This window comes from Phacochoerus africanus, chromosome X (assembly GCF_016906955.1).
Source record: "Phacochoerus africanus isolate WHEZ1 chromosome X, ROS_Pafr_v1, whole genome shotgun sequence".
Lineage (NCBI taxonomy): Eukaryota > Metazoa > Chordata > Mammalia > Artiodactyla > Suidae > Phacochoerus > Phacochoerus africanus.
Window position 1 is genome coordinate 128060176 of NC_062560.1, and position 17891 is coordinate 128078066.

At 48.1% G+C, this 17891-nt stretch overlaps 2 protein-coding genes across 8 annotated transcripts in view; both read left to right on the plus strand.

Annotated features, from left to right (window-relative positions):
- ZNF185 (zinc finger protein 185 with LIM domain) overlaps positions 1–2683 on the plus strand; it is a 44669-nt gene extending 41986 nt beyond the window's left edge. For all 7 annotated transcript variants that reach the window (XM_047764068.1, XM_047764070.1, XM_047764071.1 and 4 more), the window contains 2 exons: positions 246–344; positions 707–2683. In XM_047764068.1, coding sequence (XP_047620024.1) covers positions 246–344 — 99 coding nt within the window. In that variant the 3' untranslated portion in view covers positions 707–2683. The remainder of the gene's footprint in view (positions 1–245; positions 345–706) is intronic.
- An 11824-nt stretch (positions 2684–14507) lies between these two features.
- LOC125117924 (paraneoplastic antigen-like protein 5) lies at positions 14508–15993 on the plus strand. Its single transcript, XM_047764080.1, has one exon. It carries the CDS (start codon positions 14613–14615, stop codon positions 15939–15941), a length of 1329 nt encoding a protein of 442 aa, XP_047620036.1. The 5' UTR covers positions 14508–14612; the 3' UTR covers positions 15942–15993.
- The last annotated feature ends 1898 nt before the right edge of the window (positions 15994–17891 follow it).

Here is a 17891-nt window from a genome sequence, read left to right on the forward strand (position 1 = left end):
GCCACGCCAGATCTGAGCTGCATCTGAGACCTAGACCACATCTCACAGTAACACCAGATCCTTAACCCACTGAGTGAGGCCAGGAACTGGACCCACATCTTCATGGATACTAGTTGAGTTCTTACCGTGCTGAACCACAACAGGAACTCCTGTTTGCGCCATTTTTAATTGTCTGCTTTAACGTCCAGGATGTGGCTTGTATTACTTCCATTGTATGGTGACCTCGAGTTTGTTTTCTCTTTCAGTGCGGGATTTGCAGTAAACCGATGGGTGAGCTTCTAGATCAGATCTTCATTCACCGTGACACCATCCACTGTGGGAAGTGCTATGAGAAGCTCTTCTAGGTGGGTGCTGGCATTTCAAGGGACAAGCAGCAGGAAACTTATTAGCTGGGACACTGCTCTCTCAGCTTTCTGTTCAGGGGACCCTGAGTCCTTATGTCCCTATGGCCTATGATACTTTGAAGTCCCATGTGGCACAGATAAAGACTCTCCCTATGGACATGTCCAAGTTGCACCTTCTATATGGCACAGCAGCTAAACCTAGGAAGGAAAAGGACATGGGAAAACACGTTGCTGGGGGAGTTGACCCTGGTGTCTGCGACGTCAGGGGAGGGTGACTGCATCAGGAGCGACAGCCCAGGTCGGCATGTCTTCTGTGGATTGGGAGGACTTCCTTCCTCATGGATACTTCTGCTTTCTTTTAGCTGCTCCACGCTGAGAAGAAGCTGACGACTTCTGGACAAGTTTGACTGTCCCCAGTTGCGCTTCCCGTACTCCCTCCCTCCTGCATTTGATTTCTTCATCTTTTTGCCCCTTTTAGGTTGTACTTGCTTACATCCAGGAGTGAATCTTAATGATTCTATGATAATTACTTCTCTGTGCAGCTTTTTATAGCTTAGAAGGCACTCGACATCCCTGACCTTGCTTCAGGCTCAAGCAAAGACAACTGCACAGGAATGCCGTTCTGGCTTCCCTAAGACACATCAGCTTCCTGATGATGAGTTTAGGTGGAGGTGGCCTCCTATAGTAGGCATGGACACAAGTGTGGGATTCGGTGTTCCTGACTCTTGGGACAGAGAGCAAATCACATTCTGGTTCAAAGCTCTGAGCGGACCTTGGGGACTTGAGAGGAGAAGGAGACCCCCTGAAGATCCTGAGGTTAAAGACTGTCGACGATCCCGGGTGGGGAAATTGCAGACACTGAATACTAGGAATGAATGTAGACTAATGTTTAGCTTTTAAACTTTCCATATACTTTTACATCGAGTTAGTTGCTTCTGCTTGAGTTACATAGCAGATCTTAATGACCCCCCTTCTTCCTGCATTTCAGTATCGTTGAGTTTTTCCTGCAGGCATGTGAACATGTATTAGAAAGTTTATACATTACATTTAAATTCTATAGGATGTGATTCTTAGGAGTCTGCTCACCAAAGGGATATCTTTGTCTGACTCTGGATAGCTAACGAATACCTTTGTCCTCAATTTCCAATCCCTCAGCTTTACACAGAAATCTCCTAGTAACACCCCACTTAGAGCAACAGACAGATCATCCAGCATCAGCTAACATATCTTGAGGCTTTACTATTTAGCAGAGGCATTATCACAAAGTGATGGCATAAATCCCTAGACTAATCTTCTACCCAATTTGCTGATGAGGATACTGAGGCTCAGAGAGGTGGTCATTGCATCGTGCAGAACCATTGCTGTCTCTGTCCAGAGCCCACGCTCTCTCCAGTAACAGTAACCACAACCGTGAGCTTTGATTTGGTGCTGAGTATATGCCAAACACTGTGTGGGGATTGCCTAATCCTACCAGGCAACACCACCCCCCTAAGGCCTTCCCTTAGGCACACTTTTACAAAGAGGGGAAGGGGTGAAATCACACCGCTTTGGTGGCCCTCCCTCACCTCCCTTTTCCAAGAAAACACTTCTGAATGGAGATACTCTCAGCTGGGAAGAGATCTGACTCACAGACTTTCCCAAGCTAGTGGCAAGTCCTGAGACGCTCAGTACTTGCAACAGGGACACCTGTTGGCCAGCTGACTGAGTGTTTTTCCGATAAAAAATGAGGGCCTTTTCTCTTGGTTTAGTTAAAAAATGTCTCTCCCTCTCTAGCCAGTTTCTGAGTCTTATGAACATGGGTGGACTTGTTCCTCCTGCCAAATGATCGGAGAGGGACTTTTCATTCATGTCCATAGATCTGCATCAGATCTACACCGGAGGGGAGAAGTGGGAGAATGTGCCGTGTACCGACACTAAATATACTGACACTGGTTTTGCTCAAGACTAGCCCTCAATGTGGGACTTGGCACATGGTAGGGACTGACACACAGGTGCTAAATGAATGGGTGAAAGGGAAAGAAAGGTCATGCCTTTGGGAGGGAGGTGCCACTCCTGAGTCCCGGCACAGACCCAGCTGATGGAGTGCTAGCCAAGAAAGGCTAGCTTCCCCGCCTTCAAGATACGCTCTGCCTTTCAGCGAGTTTTAGAACCAACATGCAAGATGTAGATTGCAATCTGAAACAGTCTCCTTCATGTTTAAAACAGAATTCTGCACACTTAAGAAAGAGAGGTAGTTGCATTACATTTTTGCTCCTTTTTGGTTGCCTAGCATTTTTAACCATACTTGCTTATTAACTCATATTAATGTACACAATTATAATAAATGGTAAGATATTTCATGTGTAAATGTTAAGGTTCCTTTTTTAACTGTAATAACTTGTGTATTTGGCTGTGTGATTTATTTTCTGTTACCTAAAAGCAAATAACGAATATCAAATTTCTCTCTACAAAAGCAAATAAATATACGTAAGTATCAGATCTGTATCACAACATTGTAAATCAAGTATTGCCGAGGTCCAGCCCCAGCAGCCAGGGAGTGCCGAAGGAGAGGATGGGCTACAAACGGCGCGGAAAGAATTGGAGCCAACTCCTCAGCTGCATGCTGCAGATGACCCAATTTATTAAATGAAAAGCATCAGTTTTTATACCCTATCACAATCAGGTTTCGTGTAAGATTTGACATTAACATTTGATTTAAAGCCCTTTTTGTTCCCTCCACCTGAGATACCAAAAAAAAAAAAGGTTAGTTAAAACATGTTCCTTTCAACTTTAGATTTTCCTTCAAGATTACAAACTTAAAGTTTCACACCGTATTTTTCTTAAAAGGTCAACAACAGTAGCTATTCTATATTAAGAACAAAGCTTTATTAAGTAATAAACTATGATACCTAACATTCTTTAACTAAAGGTGTATGTAGTTAACAAAACGCATGAAAGCCTTGGGCTCATGACATTCTTAAAACTACGATTTATTTGGCGCCAGCAAGCTAAGCATTTAACCTATTGTGCTGATTTACGTAAGTTCCAAACCACCAATTTCAATAGAAAGGAGTAATATACCCAAAATTTAGCAAATGCCTCCATAAGGGATAAAAGTTACAGGTGACACTGTTATTTGATAAAAAATATATCTATTATAGAAAATAGCAATATATAGGCCAAACAACATTTTTTCAAGCCCCAAACTTCTTTTTAAGTAAAGGGACTGAAATCACAAGTTTCCCCTGTATACTCTCACAAAATAGGTGCCATAAATTGTTACTCCAAAACAAAGACTTTTTCCATTACATTGTTTAAATAACTTCACTCTGCTTTGGTTCAAGTGTTTTACGTACCCAGGGCAAATCTTTAGCAGTAAGAAAGCTGTGAATAGGAGATAGAAAAAGAAGGATAAACACAGAAAAATAGATTAACATATTTTTTAGGGGATATCATTTTTATTTTCCTGGAGCCAATGTCTTTCAAGGGATTGCTCTGCAATCCTTCTTCTTTCTTCAGCTTGTCTGTAGCTCTGCTAACCAGACAAGCCTCACGCATCCGCAATCCTCCTTCTTTCTTCAGCTTGTCTGTAGCTCTGCTAACCAGACAAGCCTCATGCATCCGCAATCCTCCTTCTTTCTTCAGCTTGTCTGTAGCTCTGCTAACCAGACAAGCCTCATGCAGGTGCCGACTGTGGCTTTGCTTTCTTTACTGGAGCAGCCTTATGGCTCCCGACAAAGTATAGTTCCATAAAACTTAAAAAATGAAAAAAAGTATCAAATCTAAAGAGAAAAAAAAAAAAACAGCGTGATCTAGCAACTATGCATGCACAGAAAGTGTGGAATTCTAGACCCATCAGATCTTAATTAAGAATATTTTATTCTTTTAGGCCCATTCTCCCTTCCCCTATTACTGCAGGTAGTTGGCCACCTAGTCCTTACGGAACACGTGCAATGACCAGGAGCTCAGTTCCTTACAAGCCCATCCTGGCTGTGGAAATGCATTCTTGAGTTGGGTTACAACCTGTTCCCTTTAACTGTCACCCACTGGCAATCTATAATCCCTCTTTTATATGCCAGCCCTTAAAATAGATAAAGGTATTTATTGGGTTTGGCTGTTATCCTTATGAGGATTCCCTTAGATGTGACTTGTTGCTTTTCTCTTGTGGTTCTTAATATTTTTTTCTTTGAACTTAATTTTTGTCAGTTTGGTTAGTATGTGTCTTGCTGTATTTCTTCTTGGGTTTATTTTGTATGGAATTCTCTGTGCTTCTTCCACTTGAGTGAGTGTTTCCTTTCCCATATTTGGGAAATTTTTGGATATAATCTCTTCACATATTTTCTCTGGCCCTTTCTCTCTTCTCCTTCTGGAACCTCTATGACGCGAATGTTGGTATGTTTAATTCTGTCCCGGAGGTCTTTTAGACTCTCCTAAGTTTTTTTTCATTCTTTATTCTTTTCTGTAGTAGTGATTTCCACCACTCTTTGTCTTCCACCTCACTTATTCATTCTTCTGCCTCCAGTAACCTGCTATTTGTTCCTTCTAGATTATTTTTCATTTCAGCAATTGCAGTATTCATTTTGCTCTTTAAATCCTCTTGCTCTTTGTTAAACATTTCTTTTAAGTTCTCCATCTGTGTCTCCATTCTTTTCCCAAGCTCTTCTGCTGCTGCCCCACTGGCGCAAGCCTTTGCAGCTTCTCTGGGCGGAGCCAAGGCACCTGGGTTTTCCCTGATCCCTCGGCAGATGGGCTCCTGCTGCTGCCAGGAGCTCTTCTGGTGCAGGTTGGGCTCCACTAGCATGCAGGGGCGGGCAGCAGGAACCAGTAATTTGTGTTATTCCCCGAAGCAGTTACTTCACCTTCTCCAAGAATTCTGTAGCCCTAAGGGTGGGGCTGCTTCCCAGCCATTGCTAGGCAGCTGCTAGGGCCACGTGGTTCCCCAAGGTGAGTCAGACAGTGTCCTGCAGCTTGAGAAAGCTGGCCTAGGGAACAAGGCAATAGTGCTGGATCCCGCCCCTTCCTTCCAGCACCCCCCAAACGATGGTGTCTAGTCTCTAAGCGCGACTGGGGTGTCTCTGCTTAGATGCTCACTATTGTATTGTGGTCGCCCTGTACTCTAGTCCCTCTAGGCTGCTTCCGCATAGCCAACCCCGTGTTCTTCCCCATGTAGCCGGCCCCAGCTCCCTCTTTGGGTCTGATCTCTAAGGCCAAAATTTTAGTTCCCAACAGCTGCTGGCACCCACCTGTGGTTGTCTGTTGCCCATAGCACTGACCATTTGGGGAGGACCGTCTCCTTCTTAACTGCTTCAGACCGTCTGTCTAGAGTTCCTCCTCCATTTTCGGCTGATCTCATCACTGGTGGGGGAACTCCCCAGGGTGCAGGAGCTATTCCTCTTTGCAGCTCCTTCCTGGGAGAGCAGGTCCCATCTTGTTTCCTTTCACTTCTTTTTCTCTTGTTCTTCTTTGTACTTTCTTATGTCCTATCTGGTCTTATAATGTTTTTCTTGTTCTATCATAATCTTGAGGTTTTTTGACAGTTTTTCACAAATTTTGCAAATAGCTCCACATGTAGTTGTATTTTCAGTGTACCTGTGGGAGTAGGTGAGTCTTACCTCCTGCTACTCCACCATCTTAGACCTCCTCCAGGGCAGTTATTTTATATATATATATATATTTTATATTTTAATTTTTTTGTCTTCTGTCGTCTTTTTAGGGCTGCACCAGTGGTATATGGAGGTTCCCGGGGTAGGGGTCTAATCAGAGCTGTAGCTACCGGCCTACACCACAGCCACACCAACGCAGGATCCGAGCCCCGTCTGTGACCTACACCACAGCTCACGGCAACGCCAGATTCTTAACCCACTGAGCGAGGCCAGGGATTGAACCCGCAACCTCATGGTTCCTAGTCTAATTCGTTTCCACTGCGCCACGACGGGAACTCCCAGGACAGCTATTTTAGTGTCAGGGTTCTTAAAAGAGGGATGCCTCTCATATAAGAACAGGCTTGACTTTCCTTACTGACCCAGTCAACGACTTCTTCTAGAGAAATTTGACCCCTTCATGGTCTGCTATGGTTATAAGTCCTTTGAGGTATATAACAAGTCACTGACCTTTAATGCTCAATACTTCTTCAGATTCTTGGAGGAAAGACCAGCTCAAAGGAAACTTAGCATCTTAACAAGGATCTAGGTAGTCAGGTTTCATGTCTCTGTGGTGCCAAATCAGGAGGGAGAAAGAAAAATGAGAAACGTTAGTTGAGAAGGTTGTAGCTAGATATTGAAAGAAATTGGAATAACTGAAAATTTGTCAAGGGTTGACAATTTGTACAAGATTACAAGATTCAGTCCCATTTACACGATAATGAAACCATGACATTTACAAATACGGGAAAAACAGCTCAATGAACAGGACCAGAATCTCATAACCCACAATGGTATGCTCTAGTTTTCTAATGAAATGCCAAATTTCTCTCAACAGTCACCCCCTTTTTGATTAAAGATCATTTCAAATAAAGTTATTCTTGATTGCAAACTCTGGTCTTATTAGATTGGCCTGATTATTTGCACAGGTGCAGCAAGTGGGCTAATTGGCCATACAGGTCTTTTAACATTTGCTCTGCTGTAAGATTTTATAAAGAATTTCTGATTGGACTCTTTTTTTTTTTTTTTTTTTGCTTTTTAGGGCCACACCCAAGGCATACAGAAGTTCCCAGGTTAGGGGTCAAATCAGAGCTACAGCTGCCTGCCTACACCACAGCCACAGCAACACAGGATCCGAGCCACATCTGTGACCTACACCGCAGATCACGGCAATGCTGGATCCTTAACCCACTGAGCAAGGCCGGGGATTGAACCCTTATCCTCATGGAACCTAGTCGGGTTCGTTAACTGCTGAGCCATGAAGAGAACTCCCAGATTGGACTTTTAAAAGCCTCCCAGGACTAGGAAGGCAAGACAAGAACTCACACCAGATTTCACCCAAAGTTCCTATATATATTGGTGAATTGTCTTCTCAAGGTCCACAAAATATCCTGTTTCCTTGCCAGGCTTGCCAGGAAGAGATCTTCATTACTCATCTATGAGGCTGGGAACTCTGTGAGAAAGGTATTAGGCTCCCAAGGGAGTTTCGTAAGACTTGGTTTCATGAACTCAACCTTAGTTACTTCAAATCGTCAGGTCATGTCTAATTCTATGCACATCATTCAGAAATATGACATTCCAGGAGTTCCCGTGGTGGCGCAGTGGTTACCGAATCCGACTAGGAACCATGAGGTTGCGGGTTCGGTCCCTGCCCTTGCTCAGTGGGTTAACGATCCGGCGTTGCCGTGAGCTGTGGTGTAGGTTGCAGACGCGGCTCGGATCCTGCATTGCTGTGGCTCTGGCGTAGGCCGGCAGCTCCAGCTCCGATTCAACCCCTAGCCTGGGAACCCCCATATGCCACGGGAGTGGCCCAAGAAATGGCAAAAAGACAAAAAAAAAAAAGAAAAGAAAAGAAATATGACATTCCAGTGAGAGCCTTGGTTATATGACCAGTGTTTCCAATTATGTCCTGTTAATGTGGAGGGCAGATTCTTATTGAACCTAGGCACATGAGTGTATTACCATGAAAATAAGAATGCTCCAAATTCTAGAGGGATTGGGCAAGGAGAAAAAGATAAATGTTTGGTTTCCATTTATGAAAATATAGTCTACTAAATTGTTATGAGTTATAGATAGCTTAAGAGAAATGAGAAAGAGGTTCATTATATCCAAAAAAATAGAGCATGAAAGCATCAGCAATATTTCAAATAAAATCCACAATCATCCTTCTTATGTACTTAGTTCTTCAATAGAGTTTTCAAAATTCTGGCTCAGTTCAGTTCAAAGTTCAAAGTTATTTAAGTAATGCCATCAGAAGCGTGTGCCTCAGAGCATCTGGCATAGTCCTTTCCATGGGGATCTGAGACAGTCCCTTTTTCTTGAAGATGAAGCATTCTGGCCTGTAGCTCACTGCAAGCACTTTCAGTGCAACCTTGGTGCATGATAAAAGACTTAAAATATCTATGGTTAAATATCTGATGAGAGTTCATCACAAAAGTAATACAATGGACAAGAAAATTTGGTTGTTTCTGTGGTATGCAGTATCTTAAAATAAAATAAGAATTACCAAATGTATACATGTAAGGATAACTTGATCCCCTTGCTATACAGTGGGGAAAAAAAATTAAAAAAAAAAAGACTCAAAATAAAACAAAAAAAAAGAATTACCATTAATAACACTATACTATTTAATACCAGGCAAAGCAACATCAGGCTATATCACAGACAGTGAGGGAACTGACAAACCTCTGAGAACATCATACCATTTCTGAAATAGTTATATTAAGAACATTTTGCCCACACAAATTTAACCAAAGGAAGGCTAGGAATCTCTTATGATTTGGCAGCCTCCCATGAAACTTGATATGTCAAATACATCTAATTTTTACAAAGTTCAATATCCTTTGGGTTTTTCCAGGGATCCTCTGGGAAAACTCAAATAAGGTTTGAGATCAAGAATATATCACTTACGGAGTGCCCGTTGTGGCACAGTGGACACAAATCCAACTAGGAACCATGAGGTTGCAGGTTCGATCCCTGGCCTCACTCAGCGGGTTAAGGATCCGGCGTTGCTGTGAGCTGTGGTGTAGGTTGCAGATGCAGCTCGGATCTGGCGTTGCTGTGGCTGTGGCGCAGGCCAGCGGCTACAGCTCCGATTAGACCCCTAGCCTGGGAACCTCCATATGCCGCGGGAGCAGCCCTAAAAAGCAAAAAAAAAAAAAAAAAAAAAAAAAAGAAATCACTTAGGATTTGAGTGTGAGAAAGTAAAATTTAAGAGGTTTGAATACTTGGCCAAATAAGAGTATGGGTCACTAAGAAACACTACTCACCTATCTACTTAACCAAAGTGACAAAATATTTAAAAATTACAATATAGGAGGTAATGCAATTTAGTTCTTTCAAAAGTGAGAAAACTTGGTTCTCAAGCATTTAAGGCCATGATAAAGTCAACATAAAGTAAAGAAAATTATTCTAAGAAAGAATCTTTGCTTTCTAAGCAGATTAATAAAAAAAAGTGAAGAAAAACCTTTTATTACTTCTTATTAAGAGCAGACCAATAATTTAAAGAAATGTTTCCATTTTAACAGAGAAAATCTGGAGTTCCCGTAGTGGTTCAATGGGTAACGAATCCGACTAGGAACCATGAGGTTGTGAGTTCGGTCCCTGGCCTCCATCAGTGGGTTAAGGATCCGGTGTTGCCATACGCTGTGGTGTAGGTGTAGGTCGCAGACGCGGCTCAGATCCCGCATGGCTGTGGCTCTGGCGTAGGCCGGCGGCTGCAGCTCCAATTCAACCCCTAGCCTGGGAACCTCCATATGCCGCAAGCGCGGCCCTCGAAAAGACAAAAAAGACAAAAAAGAAAAAGAAAAAACAAAACAGAAAATCGAATTCTGGTTTTCCATCAATGTAATAGTTAATGTCAGAGCACATTTTTGAAATTTTTATAAATATAGAGTCCCCTGGCTATCTATTGCTAGGATTTGGTGCTTTTACCAACTGCAGCCTAGGTTCAATCCTTGGTCTAGCAACTGAGATCCCATATCAAGCTGCTGCACTCAACAGCCCCCCCCCCAAAAAAAATTATAAATAAACCAATAGAACTTTAGCCGGCTTTGACCACAAGAAACAAAATCCCTTTTCTGAGAACCATATCTACTCAGGTTTTGTCATAAACTTTCATCTTTCTCATTCTACAACAATCAGTCACCTTACTTTAGGACAGAATTATTCTTTTTCCTTAACAAAAACACCTCGTATACTTAGTTTAGTGTAGGTCTAAGGTTTTAAGTTACCAAAAGATCTTGTAAATTATCTTTCAGGCTAATATACTATGTATCAAACAATTACTGTTCAAATAAAGTTTTGTGAGAATAAGTTCCCTTTCATTAATTTCTTAGAATTTTAAGACTATTCAATTTATAAAAACAACGATCTCTAAACCAATAATAACAGCTCATTGAAGGGATTTTATAATCCAATTTGGTAAATACCAACAGGGGTAGGAAATATTACACATACATATACACAAAAACATATAAAATAAATAAGTCCTGGGGATGTAAATGTACAGCTGGAGACTATAGTTAAAAATACTGTATTATTGTATATTTGAAAGATGAGCGAGTAGATTTTTAAAATTCTCACCACAAGAAAAAAAACTATGTGTGGTGATAGATGTTAATTAGACTTTTATGGTGGATGGTCATTTTGCAACATATACAAATATCATTACACCGACACTTGAAACTAATATAATGCTATATATTTTCATAGGTTATTTCTTCACCTCCACTTTTTTCCATGATGGCAATCAGAACACCTCTTCCCATGGTATCACCCTTTGTGATACCTGTAATACCAGGTGGCTGAGTGGGGGGCTTCACGTTGGGAGCCACAGGTAAAATGTCCCACTTGGAGTCTGTGACTTTCTCAGAGCAGCAGCAGGTAACCCACCCCCACCCCCTTTTTTTTTTTTTTTGGTCTTTTTGCCTTTTCTAGGGCCGCTTCTGGCGGCATATGGAGGTTCCCAGAACCAGAATCAGACCTGTAGCCGCTGGCCTACACCACAGCCACAGCCACGTGGGATCCGAGCTGCGTCTTCGACCTACACCACAGCTCACCGCAACGCCAGATCCTTAACCCACTGAGCGATGCCAGGGATCGAACCCGTGTCCTCATGGATACTCGTCGGGTTTGTTAACCACTGCGCCACGACGGGAGCTCCAGGTAACCACTTTTTCTTGGCTGATTTAACAACTTCTCAATAGTACCTTCTAACTAAGTAAGGGATATTCATGTCTATGTTCCCCATTTCAGACGTAGTAAATATCTGTACTTAAAGAGGGGTCTGCAAATATCTTGCTGAGTAATCTTTAATTTAAAATGTTGTTTGCTTTTAACATCTTTATTAAAACAGATAAAAAAAAAAAAAAAACCTTTTGTACACCAAAGAAATCTATTCTCTCACCAAAGGCACACAACTTCTAGTCCTGAAACGTGAAACAGGCTTCACAAACTGTAGTCACGGATCCGCAACATCCGAGTCACCGAACTTTCCAGAAAGGGCAGAATCTCAGTCCCACCAAGTCCTCCCCGTCACAGAACTTGAATTTTTACACAAGACCTCCTGGAGATTTGTGCATACCTTCTGGGGTGATAACCTGAGCCCCACCCACGCCCTTTTCCCGAATAGCTCGTGAAAGTAGCGTTCAGGTCCCGGGTCTCAGGGAGAACATTCTGGTCTTCCCTCTGTGGGAGAATTTTGGAAAAGAGCGGGAAGCAGTTTGGGTACTAGGTGGTTAATACTTGGTCATGAAGTCAAGAGAATAATGGGAGAATGGAATCTTTTGATAGTTTTCCATCTCTTAGCGAACCCTAAATATTTTCATGCCCTTGTAATTCATAGGAAGCTGCTGTATTTTTGCAGTCCACCACTAGAAAAAAGGCAAATTAAAAAATTTTATATCAGGATTTCCTCCAGTAAGCACCCACTGGGGCTTCACTTTTGCACCTGACCTTGTGCCGGCCGCTTGGAATATTCAAATAGTGAGAGTGACTGGTGACTGTCAGACCACAGCTCCTGTCCAATAGGGAACAGACATGCAAAACAAGAGCCAAAATGGCTGCTGGGCCTGGCGTGGCACGCGGCTGGCATGGCATCTCCTTCGAGCTAATCCAAGGCTGCACTCTGTCCGGCTGTGCAATGTAGGGCGCTCTCAATTTGATTCAAACTCTCTATCCGCCTAGGCGCAGCAGAGACAGGCGCACAGGTCGGGGCGCGGAATCCCCCTTTCAAGGGGTGGTGTGGTGGGCGCCACGCTGCCAGGGCGCAGCCGCAAGTGTGCCGTGTGCAGCTCGGGGTGGGGGGGGTCTGTCGCCCAACAACCTCTTACCTCTTGGCGCCACCAGTTTCCCGCTCAGTCTGCACCGTGGCAGCATCGGCGACAGACGCTTAGCGGTTGTGGTGTTCGGGTGCTCTGGCCCGGAGGCATCTCCAGCAGGTACAGGTCGGGGTCTTGGGCACAGAGAGCAACCCAACCATGCGGGATTTCCTCCACTGGCCCTCGCCTCTTTCTTGGCATCCCAGAGGCTGGTGGCTATAGGTTTCCCCTGGAAGCGTGATCCTACTAGATCAGGCCTGGCACCCCCACCATTTCCGTGCCATTTCCAGGCACTGCAACCAGCCTAGGAATTACAGGGGAGCCTATTCTACAGCTAATCCTGTCCACAGCCGTTGCATTTGGGACAGGCTCTGAGCTTCTCTGGAGGGAAAGTGGCTTCAGCCCTTCTCCTGGACTTCACCAACTTTCACTGACTAGATATATTCCTGCTCTGGAATGAGGGGTATTTGAGGTAGTGGGTGGGTGAAGGGGTGGGGGGACTTACCGGGGTGGGCTTAGGTGTGGGTGGGGAGCACGGGGGAATGAGGGTGGGAGTTCTGGGGACAGTAGTTGGACTTGCGTGGTGGCAGGGCTTGCGAAAGGATGTGGTTTGAGTGGCAGCAGTTATTGGGCCGGGCTGGGGACTGCGCTTCTTTAGAGATAGGACTTGAGTTGCGGGATGGGACATGGGAAGGGGTGGGACTTGTTGGCGTAGGGATCTAACTTTCGTGGGGGTGGGGCTTGGGGTGAGGGGTGGGGCTGGGTGGGGGATGGAACATGGGAGGAGATGAGAGTTGGTGGGGGCAGGGATCTAACTTCCCTGGGGGGTGGGGCTTGGTGTCACGGGGGTGGGGCTGGGGTGGGGGATGGGACATGGGAAGAAATGAGAGTTGGTGGGAGCAGGGATCTAACTTCCGTGGGGGTGGGGCTTGGTGTGAGGGGTTGAGCTTAGGTGGGGTGGGGCTTAAGGTGGAGTTTGTGCTTCAGTAGGAGTGGGACTTGGCAGTGAGTTTGAGATCCGGGTGGAACTGAGGAAAGGTAATAGCCTGCCCTAGCACTGAGTACCAGTTGAGCAGTTTCTTGTATTCCAGTACCAGAGTACTTGTGGGCACCTCTGTATATAGAATTGGCATAGGCAGAGCAGCAGCATGTCGGCCAGAACCATAGCAAAATACCTGTGCTTGGCCTTGGACAGATCCAGTGAAGCAGTACCCACCACCCCAGGACCAGAAACTGCCTGACTGGCCAGATCCACAGGGCAGGCCTAGTGTTGAGTGCGGGTGAAATCCCCTCGTCTGCACTGTGAATGGGTCCCTAATCAGATGGTAAATAGCTGGGAGGTGGGCCTGTGTTGCGGAGGCTTCTGTAACCCTGATGAAAAGCAGGAGGGGCGGGGTTGCCTGCCTGCCAAGGGTCTGGCAGAGTAAGGTCAAAGCCAGGGTGAGCATTGTCTGTTTCCTACGGTGTGGTACTGGAGACCCTTTTGGAGTCCCTTTTCTGTCCTTGCTTCTAGCTTCTACACAGGTTGAAGCTAAGTTCTTTTTCAGTACTTGGTCCTTGCTGCCCACCCCCCATTCCCCTCCCTCTTCATGGGGTGGAGGCCAGTGACATCACCTGTTGCTCCTTAGCCTTTCCGCATGACACCCCCTGTGAAACCCGCAGTCCACATGCTTCATCCATGGCAACACTGCAGCTTGTCACACGTTCTCCATACCCACCAGCTTCAATGCACTGTGCAGCGCTCCAGCCATCTTTCTCCTTTGTCAGGCATATCCTGAGAAAGGAGGGGACGCCACATCTCTGTCCTCTAAACTTTGCCCCAGCAGTGAGGGTACCAGGTGCCCTGGGCCTGCACGGTCCCGAGCCAGGGAGTGGGACAGCCTCTGGTCTTCTCCTAGTTGGAGAGCTTTGAAAGTGTTCCCAAGCATTAGGCCCCGCCTCCTGAGGCTGGATTTTTCACTGCAGGCACTTCCAGTACAGACAGTAGGGTCTTCGGACTTTGAGGACGAACCCACGGCAAGCAGAGGTCAGCAGGGAAAGAGTGAGGTGGGGGGAGCTTGGCCTGCAGAGACCCCTCCACCAAATGACTGGGGGAGCCCTGTGAAGCAGGGAATGAGGTTCTGTGAGTGGGAGTGGGGGCAGAGGAGGGGCTTTTGGTGGGGATGGGAGGGTGGCCATTAATGATGCTCTCACCCCATTCACATTATAGGCTGTGGAAACCCAGGACGACTCTGCCTTCATATTTGGCCTTGACTTGCCTGAGTCCTGATCAAACTCTGTGAGCTGGTCCCTGCACCTGCTATTAGATCAGTTCATAGAAAGTGGGAGCAATGGCTGTGACATTGTTGGAGGATTGGTGCAAGGGGATGGACCTGGACCCCAGGAAGGCCCTGCTGATTGTGGGGATCCCCGTGGAGTGCAGTGAGGCTGAAATTAAAGAGACCGTGAAGGCAGGCTTACATCCCCTGTGCACCTACAGGGTGCTGGGCAGAATGTTCAGAAGGGAAGATAATGCTAAGGCAGTTTTCATTGAGTTGGCTGATACTGTCAATTATGCTATGATTCCCAGAGAGATACCAGGAAAGGGAGGTGCCTGGGAAGTGGTTGTGAAACCCCGCAGCTCAGATGATGAGTTTATGAATAGACTCAACTACTTCCTGAAAGACGAGGGCCGGAGAATGGTAGATGTGGCCAAGACCCTGGGATATAGCACTCCCACTGAGGGCATGGAGCCAGAGGCCTCGGATCAGGTCAGGTCACCAGCCTTGCAGCCTCTGAAAGAAAGCGTGTGGTACCGAAAACTCAGAGTGTTTTCGGGAAGCACTTTCCCAGGCCCAGACGAAGACAGCTTTGAAGGCTGGCTGGAGCACGTCACTGAGTTGATGCCACTCTGGCAGGTGTCAGAGGTCGAGAAGAGGCGCCGTCTGCTGGAGAGCCTTCGCGGCTCTGCCCTGTCCGTCGTGCGGGTGCTCCGGGCCAATGATGAATCTATGACCGTGGAGCAGTGTCTGGACGCCCTGAAGCAAATTTTTGGGGCTAAAGAGGACTGCAGAACCTCGCAATTTAAGTTCCTCCAGACCTTCCAGAAATCGGGAGAGAAAATCTCTAGTTTTTTGCTACGGTTAGAGCCCCTGCTGCAGAAAGCCGTGCAAAAGAGCCCCTTGTCAGTGAGAAGCACAGACATGATTCGCCTGAAACACATCCTGGCTCGGTCCTGCATGAGCACCAGCCTCCGGGCCAAGTTAGAGCTCCTGGATCAGCGAAGCCGTGCTCCCACTTTCCTCGAGTTAATGCAGGTCATTCGAGATGAAGAGGAGTGGGAGGCCACCATGGGCCTGACGAAGGAGAGGCAAGTGGGGAGGGGCCACAGGGCCTCCGGCAGGCCGGTGCTGGTGGAAGCCGGTGTCCCAATGCCTCAGGTCGTGGTGCAGACGGGGCCCTTTAACGAGAGCAGCACTCAGACCATCCAGGAAGGGATTAGCCTGTCCCTGAAGCGCAGGCGCATGTCATGCTGCTACGGTAGTGGGGAGGAAGGCCCCAGCCAGGCAGCGTGTCCTAGCGTGGAGAACCAAGCTCCAGCGAAACAGAAGCCTCAGTTTGCAGCAGCAGAGTCGGGAAACGAGATGGGGGCTGGGGCAATGAGCCACCCCGAGCCCTAGGAAGCGTAGGCTCAGTACCTCCAGGCACCCCTTCCCCTAGCAGGCAACTAAAATATTTTAATGAGATGAAGGAGCAGCCCACACCAAGAGCGGGGGACTTGAGGGGGAGAGAGTGGCAGGGCAGCCAGGCCCAGGCCGAGCCCCCTTGTCTTCTGCCAGCTCAGAGGGGCTCTACCAACCAAGCCCCATGCAGCCCAGTGAGGGCCAGTCAGCACAGGGCCTGGGAGAGGCACTGGCAATGCAAGCAGGGGGCCAGCACACTCGGCAGGTGGGGTGGCCTAGCCTCGGAGAGAGAGCCCAAGGCAGAAGAGGCTGAAGAAGGTGTGGTGGGGGGCTCCGGCATGGGCCCTGGCATCTGGCCACTCCTTAATGCCCAGAGGGTAGGCTCTGAGCTGTTGAAGCTGATGGGCCCCCAGGCCATGTGGGGCCCAGGGGAGCCTCCCCCGGGGCCAGCCCTTCTGGAAGGAGCCAGCGCTGGTGAGGAAGAGCTGTGGGGCGGAGAAGAGATGCCCCGGAGGGGAGCGCGCAGGGTCCAGCCCGTCTTCAGGATCATCTACACCGCTCTAGGGGAGCCCCAGGAAGGCAGCACCCTGGAGCCTCTGCGCAAGTGAGGGGAGAAGACCCAGAGGCCCTGGGAGCCCAGCACCAGCCGACAGGCAGCCTCCTCCCCCTGCAGCCTGGAAGGGCTGTGGGGACAAGGTCAGCAAAGTCTGTGTGGAGAAGTTCTCCGTGTCAGGCTCAGCTTGACAGGCAGGGTGCAGGGTACCCTAGTGGGCACAGCTGCTTTGGTGCGAGTGGGTGCGCAAGCACAAGGAGACTTTAGTTCCCAAGCAGGAGCAGGAGGGAGAGGGCGGGGAAAGAGGACGGGGAGGAGGAAAAGGAGGGGTGGGGAGAGTGGAGGAGAAGACACAGGAGGAGGAGGAAGAAGAGGGAGGAGGATGTAGAAAGAGGAGGAGGATCAAGGGGGGGAGGAGACGAGAAGGAGGAGGGAGGATTGGTGGGTGGGAGGGAGGGGCGTTTGCTTCGGTTGATGTCTGTGCCGCTGGAGACCTGGGACTGGCCTGGCGAGTCACCACTCACCAGCTGCCTATGCCAAAGTCAGCCCCAGGCCTGCCAACCCAGGCAGCCAGCCTAGGTGAGGGGCACCTGAAGACACCTGCCACCCTCACTGGCCCCGGAGACCTTAGGGGCCGTGTCAAGGTGCCTGGGCCTCCCTGTGCTGGGAGCCCACCTGTGTCTCTGTAGCCCCTAGTGACCCACGTGTCAAGGCAGCCCGCTCTCTGGTCCTCTCCTCTCCAAACACGCACTAGCCTTGGTTCTGCCACAGAGCCCCGAGGTGCCCCTGAGCCCTGGCCACATGTTCCCCGCCCACCCGGACAGCCACTTCGGGACCCCGCCAGGTGGCCTGAGCTTCAGCGCCAGCCAAAGCTCTGCTCGCTGTGGTCCCGTGTCCCGAGCTCACCGTCTGCTTCCTGGGCGTAGATGTAGGCCCCCCGCGGCCACGCGTCCTTGTGGGGATGTGCCTGTGTCCTTCTCTGAGCAGCTCCCCCAGCCCCACCCAGCGTGGAGCCCCCCCGGCCCAGTCCCGGGAGACAGTGGGAAGGACAGGAAGGACGAGGGCGAGGCCGGCGCCCACCACGTGACCTGCAGAAGGAAGACCTGGACCGCCCGTGGCCGGCGGGGACTTCGGGAGGCTCCACTGTGTCCTGCGGTTCCAGCCCGCCTCTCCTCGTGACTCAGTTTCCTCGGCGTGGTGGAGCGTGTCCTGCTGTGTTTTCAGTCCCATGACTGTCCTGTGTGGGCCCTAAGGCAGGGCCAGCCCCCCGCATGTTGGTCAGAGGCGGAGGGGGCGTCCTGGGGGGAGGGGACGTTGCTGGGGTCCATCGTCCTGGCGAGAGGCCGCCCGCGGGGCCCTCAGGAAGGAGACCATGGGGCAAGGGGGGGTCACAG

Bases quoted from the DNA above. Each gene is read 5' to 3' on its own strand.
- LOC125117924 (XM_047764080.1), top strand. From the start codon at position 14,613: ATGGCTGTGACATTGTTGGAGGATTGGTGCAAGGGGATGGACCTGGAC.